Source organism: Vitis vinifera, chromosome 19, assembly GCF_030704535.1.
Source record: "Vitis vinifera cultivar Pinot Noir 40024 chromosome 19, ASM3070453v1".
In the NCBI taxonomy this organism is placed as follows: domain Eukaryota; kingdom Viridiplantae; phylum Streptophyta; class Magnoliopsida; order Vitales; family Vitaceae; genus Vitis; species Vitis vinifera.
Window position 1 is genome coordinate 9,791,833 of NC_081823.1, and position 23,813 is coordinate 9,815,645.

At 33.4% G+C, this 23,813-nt stretch overlaps 2 protein-coding genes across 2 annotated transcripts; both read right to left on the reverse strand.

Moving 5' to 3' along the window:
• Positions 1 to 11,669: 11,669 nt before the first annotated feature.
• On the reverse strand, positions 11,670 to 16,514 carry LOC100251507 (subtilisin-like protease SBT5.4). The gene is made up of 11 exons (XM_010646354.3): positions 16,342 to 16,514; positions 16,022 to 16,131; positions 15,842 to 15,939; positions 15,591 to 15,755; positions 14,796 to 14,904; positions 13,570 to 14,104; positions 13,202 to 13,299; positions 12,842 to 13,087; positions 12,637 to 12,751; positions 12,343 to 12,556; positions 11,670 to 12,264 (listed from the first exon to the last, which is right to left on the reverse strand). Exons 1-11 carry the CDS (start codon positions 16,423 to 16,425, stop codon positions 11,732 to 11,734), a joined length of 2,307 nt encoding a protein of 768 aa, XP_010644656.1. The 5' UTR covers positions 16,426 to 16,514; the 3' UTR covers positions 11,670 to 11,731.
• Positions 16,515 to 20,307: 3,793 nt separating this feature from the next.
• Positions 20,308 to 22,480, reverse strand: LOC100243007 (BTB/POZ domain-containing protein At1g55760). The gene is made up of 4 exons (XM_002276282.4): positions 21,898 to 22,480; positions 21,661 to 21,806; positions 21,410 to 21,528; positions 20,308 to 21,171 (listed from the first exon to the last, which is right to left on the reverse strand). The coding sequence occupies exons 1-4, from the start codon at positions 22,014 to 22,016 to the stop codon at positions 20,569 to 20,571; spliced, it is 987 nt and encodes a 328-aa protein (XP_002276318.1). The 5' UTR covers positions 22,017 to 22,480; the 3' UTR covers positions 20,308 to 20,568.
• Positions 22,481 to 23,813: the final 1,333 nt, after the last annotated feature.

Genomic DNA, 23,813 nt, shown 5'->3' on the forward strand with positions numbered 1-23,813 from the left:
TTCTTTGTTTATTTCAGAATGAGAATGTAATTGTAATGCTGAGTGGTAATTCGGTTTGTGTGTGATTATGGGGAGTTTAATTCCCAATTGTTTTAACCTTCTAGAACTCAAACATCGTAAATTATTACTTATCTCACACACAAAGAGATGCTACGTGACTTCATTTTATACCAATAGTTTGGTATGGCGATGATCTTATTGGCGAATTTTATGGTGTACGAGTGGATGAAAAATAAATTAAGAATTTGTTTAAAAGATAAATAATTTTTTTCTAATATAAATTTATAAATATTACTGAGATTTTTAAAAATAAAATTATTTGAATAATAATGGCTTAGTCAAATTATTTTCAATTCCATAGAGGTAATTGTGGGCACCTAAGTAGTAAGATATCCGAGTAGGCAACCATGTCAAGCAACATTGTGTGACTAGGGCGGCTTATCCGAGTAGTAAGCCATCTTTAATAGATGATCGTTACGTTTTAGTCGATTGTAGGCATCATCAATACGAATGATAATAAATTTATTGGTTCGAACCTTCTTAAAAGACTTAGGTGGTGTTTGTTTTTTTGGCTTTTTACTGAAAGCAATTTAGTTTTAGAATTTAGATCATTTGTTTTTCTACTTTTTTATGATTTATTATAAACTTTTTACTAAATAGAAAAAGTCAAAATATGTAACTTTTTCTAAATAGAAAAAATAACATATTGATTTTTTTACTTTTTAATACTTAATAGAAATAAAATACTACAAAAACAAACAACCTAATATTTAACACTATTAAACATTAAGTTTCTATTTAGAATTAAATAAAAAAACAAACACCACATAGAACGCGTTTGATAGTGATTTTAGGAAGTGTTTTTAGTATTTTATTTTTTAAAATTTTTTATGTTTATATTTGAAATATGAAAATTTTAAAGTTTGAAAAAGTTTAAAAGCACTTCCTACAGTTACTATCAAACATGCTCTTAAACATTGAAGAAGATAATTAAAGAGGGCTCATATTAAGTTCACCTTTTTACAGGATCATCAAGAATAGGAGGTAGTGCAGAATGTCACGGACTTAGTCGTTCACTAAGCTCGTGCGGCACTTAGACAAGCCAAGACGCTTGATCTTGCTAAGTCAGCCTTGCTCCCCAATGCTTAGCTTGCTAAGCTAAGACACTCGCGACTCAAAAGCTTAAGAAGCTTGGTGGGCAACTCCTTAAAGAATGGAAGCTCTTATTAACTCAAGAAAGCCTTTACAAGTGTTTGGATGCTCACTTGCTTGGTACCTTGGTCAAATGAGGCCCTCACCTATTTATAGGTATCAATGGAACTCTCTGGAACCTTGGAGAGTTCCTTACAACTCAAGACTATTCTAGAATGTCCTACATCATTCTAGGTACAAGCCTATATACAAGAGACTTCTGGAATTCTCTAGAAAACTTTAGACTCCTCTCATGCCTTCTATCATAGTGTAGAATTGTGTGGATTCCTTTAGGCTTCTCTAGAACCTTCCACACTCTTTCCACTCTAGGAGTCTCTAGAAGCTTCCTGGCTCTATATAAGGCCATGGGGAGGCTCATTTGAATAAGCTTGTGACAAGAAGCTACCCAAGGGGTTAATCACGATCAAGAATTAATGATAATGGGCAGTTTTTTTTTATGAAGTTTTCATCTTTATGAAAAAAAACCACTGATCCAATATTAAAATAAATTAGAGAATCTATTACAATTGATTTACTTCTTGAATCGAACTAACTTGATCTGGGATTGATTTAGTTCACGTGGTTTATTCATCCCTCTGTTCCTAATCCCTTCCACTAAATCATGAATTTTATTTACCAAGAATAATGTTCCCAAATGATTACTAGTAAGAAATTAAGAATATATACAAATGATTAAAAAATTCAATATATTTTATTTTTAATATTTTCAAATTAAACCATGATAAGTAAAAACATAAATTTATTAATATTTTAATTTTATAAAATAAAACCATTATAATATTTAAGTATGAAGATATATTAAGATCGGTGAAAAATTTTTAGTATTTAATTTGATTTACATGTCAAAGTTGTGTATCATATTCTCTTATAATTTTAAATTATTATATTATTTAACTTATATTATTTTGCATACTTATAATTAATAGAATAAATTATGTTTTATGCTTATTTAAAGGAAAATTTTGAAAAATATAACATTAGTTTATGTGGGGGCGTAATGGGGAGTGGCCTAACGCCAGTTTGTCAAAATGTCCCACATCGGGAATAAAGAGTTCATGGTGGCTTTGACTTATCTTGGAGGAAAAAGGCTTGCCCTTGTTCTCATTGTCCAATTTCTCTTTGGCCCAAAGAAGCTTGCCCCTTTCTAACAAAAATTCTCTAAGTTGTGTAGCGTCCCACATCGAAAAGACATAAGCTGAATTTGGTGTTTCCATTTCATCTAGAAACGTAGGCATATGCGGGGAGTGGTCCAATCTGCCTTAAATGTCTTTGGGCTGAACCGAAAGTCGACAGAAGAAACATTGGAAGTTGAATTAATTTATTCAGTAGGTATGATTTCACGTGTATTGTCAAAACTTAAAACATCATCTTATTATTAAAAATTTGAAAAAGTCGGTGGTATTTGTGTTTTTTTTTATTAAATAGAAAAAATAAATATTTAATTTTTTTATTAATTTTAAAATAATTTTTTTGATATTAATCAATATAATTAAATTAAATCTTTTAATAATAAATTTATTTTAATTATATTAATTGATATTAATATGTTATTTTTAATTTAATAGAAAAAATTAATTATTTTAATTTTTTTATTTAATTAAAAAATAAATACTTTATAAAAAAAATACAACATCATTTTCAAAACACTTTTTTTTTTTTTTTTTTTTTTTAAGAAAACTCATTGTTAAAAAAATATTTTAAATTCATTGATTTAGAGTCTATTAGAAAATATAAAAATCTGAAAAATTATTTATGAATTTAAAGACTTTCGTGGAAAGAATTTCTCGCACTTCAACTAAAATTACTTACAAACGCAATCTGGTGTTCCTCACATAAGATGTAACGATCTAAATTAGAAAAGATTAAAAAAAAAAAAAAATTAAAAATGAGTTAAACGCATTGAAATTCAAATAAGCAATAAGCATTCTTATCGCTATGTATGCCGTATTGGGATGACTTTTTGAGAGGAGCAAGATGAACGGTGAGGATGGAAGTAAAGTTGGAAAATTAGGGTGCAAGGGAGACCTAGGGTTTTTGCAGAGTAGTATAAAAGGGGATCAGCCTAAGCCATGTATACACAGTAGATATGAGCCGCAGTGGGGAATTGGGAGAGGGAGCTGGGTCATCTGAAGCTTGCGGTATGGGTGGGCCGGGAAAAAATTCGAAATCCTTCAGGGTTCTCATTTCTTGCCGACTCCACCCATACCTATGGTTTCAGATTTCTCCTCCTTCTCCCTCATTCATCCCGTCTCTTTGATAAAAGCTCTAGGATCCTTGTCTTTTATGATATTTTTGTGGTTCGATTTGACTTGAACTTGAAGCTACTATAATTTGCTTTCGTGTTTTTGCAGATGACCAAGGTTGAAGATGATGATCTAGGGTTTTGTTGTGGGATGCTGTGAAATTTCGAGATCTATTAGATCTACGGAAATCTGGATGCTTGTATATAATTTTTTCTTCACTATCTAGTTTATTGAGCGAAGCTCTCTTTGTGGATCTGGATACGAAATGTTGTGAAATGGGAAAAAATTTGTAAACACACCCAAAAAAATATGTGAATCTGAATGTGAAATGGCGTGAAATTTCAAAATTTAAAATTTGGGTTATTCTTTTATCAGAAGTGAGAAAAATTTGCAAGCACATCCCAAAAAATTAAATTATTATGTTCCAACCCAAAAAATTTATATGCGAAGATGCGTTTTTCCAGTAAAAATGTAGAGATGAAAAATCATTATTTCTAATTTCTACCCATCATAAGAATATAAAGGGATAGCATCGCCAAATGCCATCTAGGTTATGGCAAACGGCAATTAGATGTAATTATAATTATGTGAAGGGGGCGGGCCCACATTACTTGGAGAAGAGGAAAAGGTTGGTCTAAAATCCAACGGTTGTGGGCAAGGGTTTTTAATCCAACGGGTTAAAAAAGGGGTAGGGTCGTGAGAGCACTATATAAGGAGATAACATGTAGGGGTTTATTCACGCTGAAGGAGGAAAAGGGAGAGGGGGTTTAGGGTTTTCAGAAGCTTGTGGGATGAGCGTGTCGGAATGGAGGGAAATAGAATTCTCCTCCATTCGAAATCAGAGTCCTTTCCGACTCCGCTCATTCCATTGGCTTCAGATCACTCCTCCCTCTCCCTCAAACCTCCCATTTTCTGTTCCAGATGCCTGATATCTGTCTGATTCGATTTTCGTTTTTTTGGTGTTCTTGTTATTGGTTTTTTTTTTTTCTCTTGCAGATCTCTCTTCTGTGGATTGTGGATTGTGGAGCGGTCGGGTTGATCCGTGGATCTGTGATTGCGTTTTGAAGCTTGATTCTCTGGAGTTTGTCATATTTTTGTTGTGATAAATTTTATCCATGGTTTATAAGTGTACTTCCGTGGATCTGTGTTTTTTAGGGTTTCATTTTTTGGTGTTTCCCTCGAAGTCGAAGTCATTGTCTGACGAATACTGATAAATGATATAGATTAACGTGTGTGACCGGCTATGGCTGAGGGTTTCATCTTTTGGCGCTTCCCTCGAAGTCATTTCCTGACGAATACTGATAAAAAATATTGATTAACGTGTGCGACCGGACATGAATGAGAAATTATTGAACGGGATTCTAGTCCCTACTTCCTCCTTGGTTTATATAACTATAAAAAGAAAAGTTATTTCATTTATTTTTATTTTTCTTTTTTTTTTTTATAAAATTTATAACATATATTTTGTAGTAATTAAAATTTTCGAGGAATCCGACGAGGTTTGAACCCATCCCTATTTTGGATTGCATCCCAATCCGAACCAAGCAAATGGTAGATAAAACGTTTTTAAAGGTATACCGTTTAAAATTTTGAATTTTTTGTTTGTGAAATTTATTAATCTTCAAAAGATTATTATTATTATTATTTAAATTATATTTAAAGAAAAGAAATAATTTTTAAAATGGAAAAAGATAAATTTCTAACATTCGGCGAAGGTGGAGCATTGGGACAAGTTCACATTGGATGGCTATGAAACTTGGAAGATTTATTCGTCTCAAAGTGGGAAAGCATATTATAAAGTCCAATTCTGTATTTGAGTACAAATGCTATATTTAGTAAGGAATCTAATATTTTTTTTATTTTTATTTTTTATTTTTAAATTTCATGGGCTTTATGTTCTCCACGGTAAGGTACACCTGAATCTTCATGTTGCATTAGGGGTATCTTAGAGTTTGGGCATTTTTTTCATGTGCTAAGTTCTGAAATAACATTGTTACAAGCAAAAATTAAGTAACGTCTAAATAGGTCTGAAATATCAATCAGACTTGAGTCCAACATTCAATAAGTTTATAAATAATATGTAATAGAAAAATCTTTATAAGTTTATAAATATGTATTTCTTTATATAAATGCAATGTTATATTTAAGAAAAAATAAATATATATATTGAAAAAAAAAAAAAAGGCATTCATGAATTTTACTTATTGAAATTAAATATATATGAAAAATAGTTAATTCTTGCAATTTAATTGATATTGGTTTAATTAATAATTTTTTGGATATAGTGATTCTAATCTTGTTCATTTTATTTTATTTTATTTAAAATTATTTAATTTTTTTAAAATTATATTAAAATAAATATATTTTATAAATAATGAAATATTATATTTTTATAAATTATTTTATTAAAAAATATTTTTTTATTTTACATGTGATAATAAAATTTAAATTAATTTAATTTAAAAAAAAATCTTAAATGCCAATTTCGAATTTAAAACAAAAAGGAAATCCTAAATTTGTTATTATTTTATTTATTTAAATTTCAAATCTATGTCGTCATAGATTATGATAGGCCATTATCATGCTAGGTGAAGGGTCATATATTGCATTGAATATTAGAGATAACATTGAAAAAGTAGCAAAATATTGGTGATATTTAATGGATGCCGAAAGCAAATATGGTGGAGAAATATTAGAGCTACTATTTTTCAAAAAACTGGGTAGAAAACCATTGATAGGCTTGGAGATGAAGATTAGTTTTGGTCGATTTATTCCCATTTTTTTTCTTCACTTTTTATAGCAGATTTTTAGGATGTTTCATCATGTGTTGTTGACAGATCATGAAGCTAAAAATAGTGAAAAAAAATCTTAGAGCCGTTGTTGTTGGAGTTGTATGACATGGTTCAACAACTATTTTGATTGAATTATTTGGTCCCATTCATTATCAATGGGATAGGGATGCTTCCGATAAGAAATATATTGATGCAATTTTTGTTGTGGTTGGAACTATGTTGTATGGTTCAACAACTGCCTTATCGAATTATTTAGTCCCATTCATTATCAATGGGCCGGGGATACTTCCAACTAGAATTGAAGAGTTGGTGTTGGACTGGTCGAGAATCAAAGTTTATCGGAAGTGGTATAAAATTCTTGAAAAACTAGCTTTTTATGATTACATCAAGAAGCTAATAGAAAATCAAAGTTTATTAGAAGTTTCGTCTAATTTTTTTTTAAAAATTTCCTTTTATGATTACTTTTGCAATAATCCAGTAATTCGATTTGCAATATTCTTAAAAAGTTTAGTATTTGAACTCTGATTTACACACTATTTAAAAGTTTAATATTTGAATCCTGATTTGCGTACTATTTAAAGCGTTGGACTCCTAATTTCTTAGAATTTGAAATGATATATAGCATACCCAAAAATGACACCAAATTTCACCTCAAATTTAAAGTAGGCCAAATTTTGAGTTTCAAATTTCTATGTGAACTTCATTACATTTACTTTAAACCTCCTTCATTATGGTCTTTTATCCTTTTTTTCACTTGGTAACATCCGTTACTAGTATTTCATGCTTATGACTTGCTCATTATGCCCTTGCTTGAACTCTTCATGGTTTATAACTCTAGAGTCTCTTATTTATGCATATTTAATCCTTTCTACTCCCTTAGTTGATAATGAAATTTGGAAATTAGGCTCAAAATAAAAGTAGATCCATAACTAGGGTTTTAACATTAATTTGAGTTAAGTTAGATGATTTGACCTTTTTATATTGTATGAATCATATCATATTTGTGTTATTAGAACACATATATTGACTCCAAATAATTACAGATTGAACATGACGTACAATGAATTATGATGTAAAATTATCAAATTGTCATGATTCATCAAGTTACTAGGTTGCATGGACTTTCAACCTTGAAAGGATATTAAGCATATGTTGAAATCAACCAGTGACTTTGACCTATGGGTGAGATTTTAAAGTAGTCATATAAGTGGACTATTAATAGAGACACTATAATATTTCATAAGATTAAGACAGTATATTCTCTTAGGTGATCTAAATGACATATTATTATGAAATCTGTGATCACAATAATTTCTTTAATATAATTTGAAATATGCTCCTTAGAGTTAGAGTATTTTAGTTAAGTAGATAATATGAGGATGTGTAACTTAAGGATTAGAGAGGTAATCTTAATAGGTTGATAGTACTATCTTATTAAATTAAAGATACTAGTTCATGGGGAGTTTGGATGCAATGGATAATAGACCATAAACTCAAGCTTTGTTTTGTTATAATTTCATAAGATATTGGAGTGTAGTTGACTTTTTTTAGTAAAGTGTTTAGTCGATTTCAAAATTGAATTATAAGAGAGTTAATATTTTTTATGTTTCCCTTGACTTTTGTTTTTATAAACTTTCCCCGAGTCAATTGAGTTCTTCTAGGTTCGTGCTTAGATAGCTCAAACTTCTCTTAATATAAAGAGCATAGAAATGTTAAAACTCTTTGCCCCAAAACTTTTATTTTTAATAATTAAAGGCCTTTCTGGATCCTCTCTCTCTTTATATTTAGTTTTGTGCTTTTCTTTTCGTGTCCCCAATTTCAACCTTATGTTCTTTAGTCAACCTGTAAATATAGCATTTTAGTGAACCATGGTTGGTACCTAAATTTTGGTCTCCTGTTTGTATAAAATGACCATGAAAAGGATGAATAACCAGCGCGTGACATAAATTAAAACCTGGAATTGGGATAATTTGAAAATTGAAACTCATGGGTTAAATCCAAACCCAGAGCAATTGGCTCTATAAAATACCATATGAGTGGAGGTCTGTGCCAAAATCTTGAAGGATTATCTTGGATTAACAACACTAGTCTTGAAGTGGGGTTTTTCCTTCTTTCAAAGCCCGGAATTATAAGCTATTGAATTTTGAATGTGGAGAATATTTGTGCATAAGCAACCATTTTTGTCTGATGAAATTGACAACTTAGAAAATAGGACATTATTGCTCAATGTTGTTATTGAAAATGATAAAAAGTGAATGCTTGAAATATAAGATGCAGCTCAAATTTTCAACCCTGAATTAGCTCTTGATCTCCTGATTTCACAATACCCTGAAGCTAGTGTTAGCTCTCGGTCTCCTGATTCATATTGTGAAATCAACGGTAAAAAAATGGTTAAATTTCTTGAAGCAATAAATATGTTGCTTTGCAAGCTTTTTGTGCCCAACTACAATGAGGAATGAATGATAAACAATTTTGAAGCAAATGAAAGAAATAGACAGAATGATAGGAGCTTCAAAAGAAGTGAAAATATGTTGAAGAAAGAGACTATGGAGGAGTGCCACTGAGCAAATAGTGGAGAAGTGCCGCCAAATAACTAGGGGTAGGTATGTTGAAGAACAACTTTGGAAGAGGAATGTCACCTAAATTCCTGCCTCTCAACAACAATGGTGGAATGCTGGTCTTTATACGCCCAGATTATGGTACCTTTATTTTGATTTATCTTTAGGTTTTTGGGTTTAGTAACAAGAAACCTAGGAATAAGCAATCAACCTATTTCTAAGCAACACTAAACCTAGGGATAAACGAAAGCACAATTAAAGACCATGAATTTCTATTTACATCCATGAAACTTATTATAACCCTTAGGGATCAATTATAATTCATGACATCTGTAGAACAATCTAAATTCATCTACTTTGTTCTAAGAATTTCCAGCCAACTTTGGGGAAGGTTAGAGAAATCTGGAATTCGGAATGTTTCCCAAGTGATTTGGAGGATCACTTGTTGCCGAGTTCGAGTCACTTCTGAATGTTTCCCCACTTATAATTATGCGAGGGGTTAACATGAAAATTGTGCAATCGGTCGGAAAGTGGGTGGTCAATTGAGGACCACAAAACTAAAAGAAATTATGGCTCAGTTTGGTATTTTTCTTTTTAAATAGTTTTTTGCCCTTCGAAATAAAAAATTAGAAAAATATTTTGTGAATGAAAAAAAAGAGAAAATATATATATATATATTTTTTAAAAAGTATTTTAAATATGTTGAGTTTTCCAAAAATGTCTATTTGGTTACGTTGGAAGAAGCTAAAAATAAAAGTATTATGCAAAATATTATTTTTTTTGAAAATTTTTTTAGTGGAAAAGAAATAAGGAAAGTTTAGAAAAGTTTATTTTTTTAATAATATAATTTTGCTTCTCTCACGTTTTTTTATGGATAATAAATAAATAAAAATAAATTATAAATTAAGAGATTGTAATAGGAAATAAAAATCTTATAAATAAATAATTCATAATAAATAAAAATAATATATTACTTAATCTCACCATCATTTTTATTTTTACTCATCAAATGATTTAAACAAATATAATTGTAATTTTTTTATTTGCCATTTAATGAAAAATTGGTTCTTATATTGTATTAAATAATTATAAATAAATGATTTTATTTAAAAAGAAACTCAATTTTAACATAAATCAATTAAAATAGAGTTTAATTTAATATAATTCCCATAAATCAATAAAAAAAAATGCTTTTCATCGGTAATTTTAATTTATAAATTATAATGATTCATCAATTTTATTTTTTCATTTTTTTCAATGATTATTACTCTTAAAATAAGATTAAAAAGGCTGCCATGGTTGACAATAGAAGGATATATGTAGTAGTTATAGAGATGTTGATTAAGCTTAGATTTTGTCTTCTTGATACCGAATAAGCGGACATCTATCCTGAAATCAAGACATTGAAACCGAAAAGACTCCCATGTTCCGCAACTGGTCCGAGCCACGTGGTCGAATGGTCTACACACGTGTCGTCATTATCAGTTTGTTTCCCATGACTGCAAATTTGCAACAACCATGTCATGTGCCACGTCACAACCAACCTTTGACTTTAAATCAGCTTGTGGCTCTAATTATTGATTGTTTAGGCTAAGATAAAAATGGTTCCCCAGCGACCTTACCCACCACATGTTTAGATGGCTTCTTCCCAACTCTCAATAATTATCCATAAGGGTGGGTGGGTCCTATTGGTGTTGTTTCAAAGTAGGTAATATATTACATAGCTAAACCTAAATCCAATATAAATTATAATAGTGTAAAAAACATAAATATAAATATTATTTAATTATTAAATAGATAGTACGGACTATAGTCTATTTAATCAATTTAATAATAAAGTTCTCTTATTTAATAATCAGATTTAGTCGAGATCTTATATATGTCCATATGATTATTATCTCAATCAAGTATATTTATGAATCGATTGATCTAGTTATTTAAAATAAATCAAATATGAGTTAAATGATTTACAAATATAATTATATTAATAGTGAGATTATTAAATAGGTGAATGTGAGTTAAATTCGTATTATATAGTTGATCCAAAAATAAGGGTTATGCAAATCGGCACAAATTTGATCAAAACTCATTTATACTTGATTCAAATCTGCGAAAATTGTGTTTGACTATAATTATCTTTTCCCAATTAAAATAAAATAGAGTTGCCACCTTAGCTTCATAAGGGTTGTGACATGTAGTTCAATTTTTTTATTTATTTTGTTTTTCTTCTACAATGATAATATGTATATTTTCCCAATTAAAATAAACCTTAGCTTTGTAAGGGTTGTAATATGTAGTTCAATTTTTTCATTTATTTTCTTCTTCTTCTTCTACAATGATAATATGTATATTTTCCCAATTAAAATAAACCTTAGCTTTGTAAGGGTTGTAATATGTAGTTCAATTTTTTCATTTATTTTCTTCTTCTTCTTCTACAATGATAATATGTATTTTTTCTTACCTTAGCTTTCGTAAGGGTTGTAATATGTAGTTCAGTTTTTTGTTTTTTTTTTTTTTTTATTCTTCTTCTTCTAATTATAATGATTCTTTTTTGGCTATTTTTGGTTTTTGAAAAATTTGAAGGAAAATGTAAGAAAAGAAAATTGAAAGAAAAAATAAAAGGAAAGAAAAATAAAAAAAATTTAAAATCAATAAATTATGTTTATATATTATTTCAAAATTATTTTATTTATTTAATTCTTCAATATAAAAATTAAATGATTTAAAATGCATATATTTAAAAATTAAATCATGCAATAAACCTGATCATTTAGATGCCAAGTAATAATCAATAATTACCTTCTTATTGCTTCGTTTTTCTTTGCTCAAATCGACGTTAAAATATGAGATTTTATTTGTTTATTTAAATATAGGAGAATTTCAACAAATACGACTACAAATATATCCTAAAACCCTACGCTGACTCTTAGGCCTTGACAACAATAGAACTCCTAACGTAGTGCTGACCATCTGACCATATCAATCGTCCGAAAACATAGTCCTCAGCCACCCGACGTCCTTTAGCTTTCAGGGTAAGACGGAAGCTCTTCTCCTCACCATACTCCCTGAACTCCAATTTATTGGGCTTCACCGCAACTGAAATTCCAGGTGGTGCCTTGACACTCGCCGTATACGTGCCGGGAGTGCCAACATTCTTGACAGTTCTGGAAATGGTAACTGAGCCTGAGAGATTAGGAGCTGTGATTGAAGGGTAGTTGAAGCCTGTGAGACTGAAGGACTTGGGGCACTTGTATGGCTTCTGTGAGAATATTTGAAGTTGGGTCTCATTGTACCCAATGGCACATAGGAAGTTGAGGTAGTCATTAACAGTGGAGTCATATACCAGTCCAGGATCCATGGCCCGGTTTGGTCTAACATGGCCTGCACCATAGCTGAATGGAGTTGCTTTAAGGTTTGATGAGTTCAGCATCGGCTCCATATTGTCATCTCGTGTTCTTGCTGCAAATGATAAAGAATCAGAAATGTACGAAAGCCAGAATGATTCAGCATTAGACATAAAGAGTAAAGCCCTAGTACCACTTGTCATGATTGCGGATTTGATAGCTGCAGGGCTCCAATCAGGGTGAAGGGTTTTGAGAAGGCCCACAATGCCAGAGATGTGAGGGCAGGACATGGATGTGCCTGATTGTGCGTTGAAAGGAATTCGACGTTTGTCAAATGTTTGATCAGTTGGCCCTATTGATTCGCTGTATGCAGCTATGATATTCACCCCTGGGGCAGTTATATCAGGCTGAAAATGAAACGAAAATTATTCATAAGATCACACATGGATGACCTCCTTGTAGAGAAGGATTGAGTGGGTGAGCAGACCTTGAGAATTTCTGGTGTAATGGTGTTGGGTCCCTTCGATGAAAAAGAGGCCATAAATGGAGCAGGCTTTATTCCCAATTGGGTCCTCACACGGGTTAGGTAAGCCATGGGGTTCCTGTTAATATGCATGATTGGCAAAATTGAGTAGTGAAGACTAAGGAGGCTAGAACTTGGACAGGAGACAACAAAAGGGACAGGGAATTACTTGGTAGAGTTGATGTAATTAAAGACAGCTGCACCATCAGAGAAGTTGACATGGGAAGCAGGAAGCACGTGAGGGTCGGCTATGAGTTCATTTCCACTCTGCATATCATTAGCTAGAATGAACCCAACAGCGCCTGCAAGTGCAGCCTGCTCGCCCTTGTCAACTCTTGGATTTTCCCCTCGAAGGCAGACCAAGATCTTCCCCTTCACCTTCTTTGGGTTGAGGGTTCCGGGCTTACAGAGAATGCTGCATTTATTCAAGCACATAACCATCAGGGCTTTTGATAAGAGCTACCATAGTCAAGGTGGAATTGAAAAATAAAAACAAAAAATCAGTCTAGCATAGAGTTGTTTCACTCACGCATCTTGAGCAGACGCATTGGCAGCTTTAGCATCTAAACTGCTGATCACTGGATAGAACTTGTTTGATGGCAAGCCTTTGGTTGAGAGGCTCATGCCCTGCCCAGTAAAATAGGAGCGTGTTAGTGGGATGGAGTATGCAGTGAAAATGAGTATCGCTCACAAGCCATCACACTAACAATAACCATCTGGTGAAAATGAATATGCACAAACTTCTTCCAAACAGGGTAGCAATATCTAATTGGTTTGTGGATGTCCAATAACCATCTGCAGGTGTTCGTTCTAGATGTCCAGGAAGAGACAAGGAAAAATAGGGCCTCAACTTTGCTAAAATTAATAGATAATCGTAGTGGTTAAGGTGATTAGTACCTTGAGGTGCTTTCTATTGCCAAGAGCAACGTAATTTGTGAATTCCCTGTCAATGGTACTAGCACCAACCGTTATCATCCAGGGTGATACGTTTGATACCGACGCATCCTTTGGCCCATCATTTCCAGCAGAGGAAACTACAACAATGCCCCTCTTAACAGCATGGAAAGAACCAATTGCAAGACCATCTGTGAAATAATCACTGGCGTCCCCACCAAGAGATACTGATAGAACATCAACACCATCGTGTATAGCAGCATCAAATGCAGCCATGATGTCTGCATCAAAGCACCCACCATTGTTGACTTGGGGCCAGCACACCTTGTAAGCAGCCACACGAGCTCCTGGTGACCCGCCTTTTGCGGTACCATTACCATAACCAAACACACTTGCTCCATAAACTAAGCTACCCCCAGCAGTAGATAGGGTGTGGGAGCCATGTCCTTCATGGTCGCGCGCTGAGTTGAAGGAGGAGTTGAGTGGACCAGCATAAGCAGCATAACCTTTGTTGAAGTACCTTGCTCCAATAAGCTTCCTGAAAAATTTCAGGACAATTAAAAAGAGCAATGGGTGCCTTCAGTTAAGAAACCAGGAAAATTGTTCTCTTTTGCCTAGACAACAATTTTATGGAAGAAAGAGGGAAGTATATCAGGATGATCTCAACTCTGTTAGCAACTTGTATCAAAACAAAAAACTGAGTAAGTCAGTGGGTTGCTCAGTACCATTAGGAGCCAGCATATAGTGTAGGGCGGGGCGTGGCAGGATCACATGTAAATCTCAATCATATTACTATGTTCAGTGAGGAAGAGGAACTAACTTTTGAAAATTGAGCAATCTTTCTCAATTTGCACCTCCTATGTAGAAACATATAGATGCTCAAACAACTAGACCATGTTTTAATACAACAAAACATGCTTTAACTTTTAAATTCTTGTCCTTTTCCATTGTTTCCAAGATGGACTACTTAGAGATCATAATATCCCCACATTCATGAACTTTATTTCAGAGCCTTTTTCTTCAAATTTGCATCATATAGGTTGAGCAAAAATAGACCTTTACCATGCACATGAAAAACTGATTTTGTGTTGGTTTTGCCTATCTCCATCATCTTGTAGGAAAATAAAACCAAAATACCAACAATGATCCTAAAAGGCAATTCACCCTTTCTCTTTTTCTTGTACTCAGGTGAGGAGGATGGGGAGGATCTCTACAAAAAGAGAATATACCTGTTGCAAGTAACAGCATTTTTGGTTTCATCCTGACATGTCCCCCGCCACTTTGATGGAACTAGTCCCATTCCCTCATCACTAAAGCTCTTTGATTCAGGCCAAACACCTAGCGCAACAAAGGCACATTCCCATTATCAAAATGTGTATCCAATGAATTTCAAGCAAAAGAGAAACAAGAGAATATGAATAGTCGTCTTTTATTTCCACTTTTTGTTTGTGACCCTACCATTATCTATCGTTCACAGTTAAAATATCATGGCTCCAAACATCAGAAACACAAGTGATAGAGAAGAAATCTGATGATCAAGTGCTTTCTAATCATGCATTTTGCAAGAACAAAGCGGTAATGAGTACTCGCATAAATCAAATCCCAGAATTCTCAATAATGCAATAAGAGAATTTGAATTTGGATAAAGTCAAACCACCAGCCAAGTAAAATGCTATAATGGGTTGGTGAAGTTTCAAATGAATTTGAATTAAATCAAGTTCATTATCATTCTTCCTTTTTCTTCCTTTCTTCCAATGACAAAAAATGTGATCCAATATGGCCAAGTCAAATACCATAACACAAGGATATTGATTCAGAGAAAGACCTATTGCCAAAAGCGTGTATACATCAAATCATCTTGAAAAAACTCACTGAAGAAGAAGAAGAAGAAGAAGAAGAAGGGTTTTGCTAGTTTTCAGGAAAATGTAACCGCCAAAATGAATTTAATACTCCCATCTGTTCAGAGCAAACTACTTGAGTTCAATAAGATGAGAAAATTCAGGAAAAAGAAGTTAAGAAGTTACCTGTGTCAAGGTTTCCGATAATTGTATCTTCACCAAACCTGGCTTTCTTCCAAATTGAATTCGGTTGAATGACTCCATTCTTTTCCAAGTCAAGGAAATGCCATGACCGGGTTGTGTGCAGTTTCCTTCCCTTGTTCAAGAAAACTGATATAACATTTGGATGCTCTGTTTTGAAAAGCAAATGCAGTTGTGCTTATTATGACAAAAATGAGAAAAAGATAAAGAGTGGAAACATGAAGTGGACTCCTCACTTGCAATTTCCGCTGCTTCTTCCTCTTCGAGGATTGCAGCGAAGCCATTGATGTTCTTGTTATAGGAGTAGAACATGGCGTCCTTTGCCTTCTCATTGCTGTGTAACGTAAAAGAGACTTGGTTGTGAATCCCACATGAAGAAACCAGAAATAATGCTGAACTATTTCAAAATTCTGTACCTTCCCAAGAAAGATCCCAGAAAATCATAATGGGAATTTGTCACGCGATCGAGATCAACAGACGTAGGCTCTGGGCCATGTGAATGCGCTCCCAAGTAAACTATATAAGACTGCAGCACAGAAAAAAGAAGGAAAAAGGAAAAGAAAAAAAAACAAAAATGAAAACCCCATATGATGAATGGTACTAGATAATATTAAGATGTCACCCTTGTACCGGGTTCATCACCATTTTTCATCACTTCTGAAACAAACAATTATTCATGTTGGTTTATATTTTAATATAAAATAATATAAAAGAGAGAAAGACATGAAATGCTTGCCTTTTTGGTGGCAAAAGTGGGCATCTGTAACAGCAAAAAGAGAAGGAATGAGAGAAGTAAAGAAGGAAGCAGAGAAAGCCTCATGTCTTCTCTCTAATGGTTAACTCTCTCTGTATCTGTAGAGATGTGTAAATGGTGGCCTCTCTCCCCTGTTTTTAAATACTCTGTTTCTACCTTTTATGGGATAGACATCTTCATCTCCCTTTTTTATAACGGAAAGTGGTGGGGACTCTTCCAATTTCTAAGCAACCAACTTATGCAATTTAAGAATTGGAAATAAAAAATCTTCAGGCTTTTTAATTTAATTTAATTTATTTATTTATAATATTTACAGTTATGTGTTTCTTGGAACTGATTTTGTTTTTTCCTCATTTTGATGCCAAATTAGTGGCTTCCAAAGGTGATAATATGAAGTTATAGCACTTGGATTTGCTAATGTGGTTTCCATAAAGGGCATCATGGAAGGGATTGAGAGGTAGAGTGACTTTGAAGAGATCATTTTTTGGATTTTTTTTTTTTTTTTTTTAAGGGAAAAATTGAAGCCATCTCCTTGAATCTTTGTTATCATTTAAGGCACACATTTTTGGGCCTTTTTTGTAAGTTCCAATTTGATGTCACAATAGTTTTGAATTTAATTTAAGTATACATGAGTGTAAGAAATTGGTGGCCATCCATGTCCCATCAATTTGCACATATGACATGCCTGTGTATTAGGGCATGGTTGGATTTTAATATTTTGATTCAAAACTTGATATTATACCATTTTAAGATTTGAAATCAACCTAAATTGATTTTTATATGGTTTGTCTAGGAAGAAGTTTTGATCATCTTATGTGAAAATCAATCAGTGTCTAGTAAAGATAGATTACAATTATTTGGTTAATCTATCATTGGATTTAGGAATGACTAAAAACTTGGGACTTGAACTTACATCTTTGGTTCTGAATTCTAATATTAATTCTTGGATCAGACTTTTACCATCTTATCCCAAAACCAATTGGGATTAATTAAGGGTAAATAAGTCTTTTACAACATTTAACATTACTATCATTTAAGTGAAGCATCAATGAACTAAAGAGTGAAATTGTTTTAACTTAGGCTTAATAGTTTTTAACTTAACCTTTTTTTATTAGATTTTTAAACTTTATGGAAACATGTACACAAAATTCTTCGCATCAAATTTTCTTGCAAGGAAAATCAACAACATCATGTTATGTAAGTAGCACTTGATGGGATTTAAGAGTGCTAAAAAATTTGTGGTTATGACATAAAAAGGGTTTAAGTCACCACTTTAAGTTTGTTGATTACATTTTAAACAAAGACTTTTCCTTTCGCTATTAATTAAAATCGAGAAGGTGTTTGTTTTTGTAGCTTATAACTAAAAGGAATTTGTTTGCAAGTAACTATTTAACTTGTCCTTCATATTTTTCATCACGGAATATACTTATCTTTTTCAGAATAGAAAAAGTAACATTTTTAAACCTTTATCATAATGAATTTTCTTGTCTTTTATCACTTCCTTCTTGGACCACTATCTTTTTCTCTTCTCCCACAACTTCAACATCAGTAGCTTTCGAAATAATTTATTTTATTTTATTTTATTTTAAAATATGTTAAATTATTTTTTTGTCAAATAAGAAATAATTTAAAATTATTTTTCTTAATACATTAAGATATTGATTTTTAGCATATAAAAAATAATCCATTCAACAATAAATATTAAAAAAACAAACAATTTAATATTTAATATTATTAAGAACTATTTAGGTTTAAGTTAAATTAAGTTCTATTTAGAATTAAGTTAAAAAAACATCTACAACCATTTGATTTTGGGTTAGCTCCTATGAACATACCATCTAGAACTTCCAATGCTAAATTCTTGGACAAAGGTTTGAGAGCCTTCCCTTTGAAGTTAGCTGCCAAACCTCACATTCAAAACTTTGGAGTAGGCATGACTGAAGTCTTTGGGAATATTATTTTGTAGGGACTCGTATTTGACTTGCAAGGTGATAATTGCAATGAATTTTCTAGACCTTTATAAGTGACCTCACTAGTCCCATCTCTAACCAAACTAGCGAGTTTCATGCTATCATTTTACTTTAGTCAGTATTGTAGTACCCCATGGATTTATGGGCAGGTACAGGCCCCAGGGTTGATCCCAATCATCCAAATCAAAATCCAGAAGTTTCTGAAACAAGCTTTGATGATACTTAAATAGCTTTTTACAAACTTATGACACATTTTTTTAGATAATATCTAAAAAGAAAATTCACTCCAAGAGTTCACCCAAAAAAAAAGAAAAAGGAAAAAAAAATGATTGTTTTCTCATGATATTTCTTTCTCATCCACAAATGTGGGTGGGTCCAAATAGCTGGCTTTAATGTTATATTTGGTTCCAAAAAAAATATGAATAAAAGAGAAGAAAAATGATTTTCTCAGTTAGTTTTACTATGAAAAATATAAAAATATTAAATATAATTAAAATTAATTATAAACCCGTGAGTATTCAAATTATTTAATCTTCGTGTAAAAGTGATAAAATAAGCAAAATTGAAGTGATGTATAAAAATTTTTATTGACTTAAAATCTATTTCTTCTCTAATTTTTTCCTGAGAACCAATTATAGCCTAAATGTTGACCTTCCTTATAATCATTAGATTCCTCTCATGATTTTGCGTAACCTTTCAATTATCTCACATGTGTAGTTTAGGGAGTAAAATTTGTAAAGCTGACAACATGTTCTTCACCTCTAATAAAAATAGTACTCTTTGTTCAATTATTTCTTTATAGACTGTTATATGGACACATCTAGAACCCCACCCAATTCTTTATTTAGCCTAGCCCCACCAAGGCACTAACTTTCTGTTGTTTCTAGACTGTGATCCAAGAGAGGAGCCAATTTGGTGGTAAGATCCTAATAATATTCCCTCCATATTCCCCAGGCTTCCATATTTCTTCCTTGCTCTGTGTGATGCAACTCAGACCATTCCGGAGTTGTGGAAGTCACAAGGTGAGAACCACATTGACCAATGCTACGTTCTTTGGTTTAGAAACATGTAGACATAGAATAGTTTGAGTATATGCAGATTTATAGGCTGACAGTTTGTTTGGAAGTTCATTTGTTTGAAGAAGTCCTACATCCCTGTGTTTGGTTGCCCAGAAACCTAAAGTAAAGGATATATGATTTGCAGTGCACATATTTTCTTTTTCTCTGGTTTTTAACAACCAGACCAAGGAAGGATCATTCAATCGTGTTTAGGGTTGTGTAATTAGGATTTACAAAAGAATTAAAGGATGCGGCAGATGGATTTTTATTATTGGATAGTCTTAGAGGGTAGCTTTCTTGAATTACATTGTGAATTTTTACAAGATCATGTTCGTTACCTTCTCTGTTCTTTTGTGCATATGTTCTATCTCAAAGATAAGCAAACAGTAGCAGTCCAACCTAGTCCACACTGATCAGAGGTTTTTCCAGTGTTCTGTCTCTCATCTAAGCTCTGCAACGATCTTGCACACCCACCTGGATTGTGTTAGCCGCTGACCAGTCATCAGGGCTAAGTTTCACACAATCAAAAGGTGAAGCCTCTGAAGCACCAAACACTTCTCTACTGACAGCTAAGTTGTTGTCAATTGCAACATCATAGTCTCATTTTGTTTTGAGTGTTCTGCTTTCCCATATAAGTGGAGTCTCGTTATATCTTCTGCATACTCGGATTAGACTAAAGGCTTACGTAACAGTTGGTGGATTCAATCTAGGAGCTTGACTGAAATTGCAAATTGATATTTTAGTTTTGGGCTTTAGCTTAGTATTTGTTACTTAGTCATTAAAGACTGCAATCCAAACACCAAGTTGGAGCTAATTCAGTTGTCTTTCCTCTCAAGCATGAGTTATGCATGTTAAAAGGGCATAAAATTTACCCTTTTAGGCTAAACAGGAAGAAGAAATCAAGCAAACTCCTCAAAAAATTTAACAAGGAAATATCAAATTATTTACATTTCATCTAAATCACCATATATTCATGTATGTGTTCCTATATTACAAGGATGCTTCAATAAAATCAGTACACCTGTACATGAAGACCTTAACAAATTCCATCTAAAACAAAGAATCATCTTCATGACAACAAATCCTCCTAACAACCCATCTTCAGGGAAAAAATATATAAAAATACCACTGACTCAGACATGCTAGATATTTGATTTTTGTGTTCTTTTCTGAGCAGATTTTCAGAAACCTTTCCAGGCAGTGAGGACTTCATGGAAGACTTCAGCAATCAGGTCCCTATCTGCACACTGCAGAAAGGCATTGAAATCATCTCGAATGTCAAATATCTTACCAAACTTCACAAGATATCGCAAGCAGGCAGTTTTCAGTTTTGACAATTGATAAAGAGATGCATTTTGGAGCCTCTCCAGCACATTCTTAGTGTCAATATCTTCTAAAAGACTCTCATGGCATGCCTCTTTCAGGTCTTCAATGTCGTACTTATCAGCTGCACGGAGAAGTGGCAGCCTGTGGATCAGAAATTCATCGTGTTGGATATTCCCATAAATGTAATTGAGAAAAGCTTGGCAGGCTTCAATTGACATGTCAGAGATGTTTACGGTGGATAGTTCTTTCTCTTTGAGGTCATGTGAAAACATGCTGCGAAAAACAGGGGATATTGAGGCCAGAACCGCACGATGAGCTCCAATGCTTCCATCAGAAGCATTAATTATAATGTCTGTGTGGATGTTTTCTGACAACATCCGGCCAAGGGATGCAAGAGCTGTTGTACTTGATCTTTTTTGAGCGAATCCTTCAGCCCAGATGGAGCAAGGCTCTCCACCCTGTAGGTTACACCAAGAAGCACATTATCAGTAAATATAGGCATATGGTCCCAAGTAAAAACAAACCCCTTTCGCTTCTAAGTTTCATTATTTCTTTCCATTGGCTATGATCACAAACACATTGAATGATTGATCATACTGCCAGACTTTAAATGTAGCTTACTCTAACTAATTTATTGCCAATTGCATTCATTGTAGGTAAGAACAGGACAATAGAAAGAGCATATTAGAAGCCTACGTTTGGTGATGAAGTCTTCAAATCTAGGAATTCAACGTCGACAATGAATTTCCCAGTTAATGGAACCTCAATCGCCCAAACGAAATCGTCGTTATTCTTGAGCTGCTTGTCTGTTATTTCTGCATGAAAGGGACCCCAAATTATCATGCTTATGTTGGCCAAACATCAAAGAAATGCCGAAACCCAAAGAAAAACAAGGGTATAGGTCAGGGTTCCAAAATCATGACAGAGACCGCCTAATTTCTAGTTACCTGGATGAACCAAAGCCTTGCGATCTCCCACAGAAGAGAGCACTCTGATGATGAAAGACGCAATTGGGGGGTTGTCTCTGGTTAAATTTGATGTTTCCGGGTACAGTTTAACAGATAATGTCCGATTCTTCTCTATAGATAAATGCCTTCAATTCGATCAAACAAGGTTAGATTTTCTTGAGATTCATGGAGAGTAAGAAACTCGGGAGTGAGTGATGGGTATAAAAGAATGATTACCAATTCCACTTGCCGATCTTGAAAGGATCGGACTTGCGGTAAGTGCAGGAAGCCAGGTTGTCGATCCTCCATTGGGCGAGGCGCGACGTGGTTTCGACTCTGTATGCGGAGTCGCTCATCCTAGCGAACGCGAGAGCCGCAGCGATTTCATGGATGCAATCGAAGAGACCATCCAACAACTCTCCGGGCTTTCCCAGGTTTACTTTTCCGCCACGCACCACCGCCACTCTTCATAGAAGCCTCCTCCTTCACTGCACTCAGCGCCCTGAAACCCCAGGATCTTCACCACCGCTCTGTTTGTATTTTTATGATTCAAAAATTGTGTTTGATGTTCCGGGCACGCAAGGATTTTGGGATTGCTTTACGCGATTGAGGAGGAAGTTGCAGAGGCTAATGGGTGCTTAAGGGTTGAAGAGAGAATGTGCAGGTTTGTTGGCTTACACTGCACTTCAGGGGTTGGTTGGTTTATTTATTGGCCATGTTTTTGTATTCTTTCCCATTATTGATTGGGCTTATGTCATGTTGATTATGGATTGCATTTTCATATGCTTGTATTTGTGTTGGAAAAGGCAAGTATTTCCTTTCATTTTCGAGGCTTCCAAGCAAAGAATCTATTCTCCCTCTAAATTTGGTTTTGCAAAACCTTGATGGGCCTTTGGATTTTATCACCAGTTATCCACTCAATTCCTTACTTTTAGCCTCTCTTTTTCCCTCTTTCGAATTCAATCCTACGTCTCAAGTACAAAGTTAGAGATGAATCCCCTGTGTCTATAAAATTTAATTTCAAAATTAATTTATATTAGTTAATTTTATAAATAAGAAATTAATTTATTTTATATATTTTTGTAGGCAGACGGTTTTCAAATTACTAAAAAAATGATTAAATTTTAATATAAAAAATAAATATTTTTTTTTAATTTAAAATTTTAAAGGGTCAATTTCTTCATGTGCTACGGTTTCCATTTTAAAGTCGTCTTTTAAATGATTTCCCTATGTGCTAGAATTCATATTCAAATTTGGAAATCATTCAATGAAAACATAACTTCTCATTCTACTCAGCCCCACCTCGTGCTCGTGATTCCATGGCATAGAGTGTCACATATCAGGAAATATTTTGGAATTTTCTTTAATAACCAAGAACAAGAATAGAAAAGTATATGATAGTGGACCAATTTTTAGCCCCTGCATTAAAAGGTCTGAAATTTGGGGTAATTCGTCATAAAAAAAAAAAGAGGTAGGTGGGTCATTTTGTTGAAAGACAGGAAGAGGAAAGGGAAAGGACAGGCAAACCGATATCTTTGAACATTGGAGCTAGTGGGGAGTAAGCATTCCATGATTGGATCACATACATCCTCTGAACCTTTTACTCTTGTACTTATTGGATCATATGGCTGAGATCAAGTGATGATGCAAGGACAAGGACCTCAATGATTGCCTGCCCTTGTATCTACTCAAATCTTTTGAAATACAAAATTAATAGGAAAACCCAAGAGGATACACAGAGCAAGAAAGGTAAGTGTGGTGGGAGCACTGATTTGGAAGGATTGGAATCTTGGGTGGGCTCTGTTGTTTCCATACCTAATTTTTCAGGTTGGAGAGTGTTTTAAGTATAGAAGAAAGGTATCTTTGTGTGGGGCATCCCAAACTTGAATCTTTGCAAAGCATTGTAGCATTGCAAGAAGCCATCATCATCAACAAAAACTAAAATAATAGCACCCCCTTTGTGAATGATTCGATGCAGATGTCTATGGGGACAACAAGCCACAATCATACATGTTTGCAGTTATACAAGGGGCTCTTTAAATGTCTTATTTGTTTGAGGGTGTTAGACAGGGACATATAGAAAGGCTTCAGCCTGAATGCAGCCCAACAACCAAGTACTGAACCTTGGCTTTCGTCCCTATAATGATTCAATG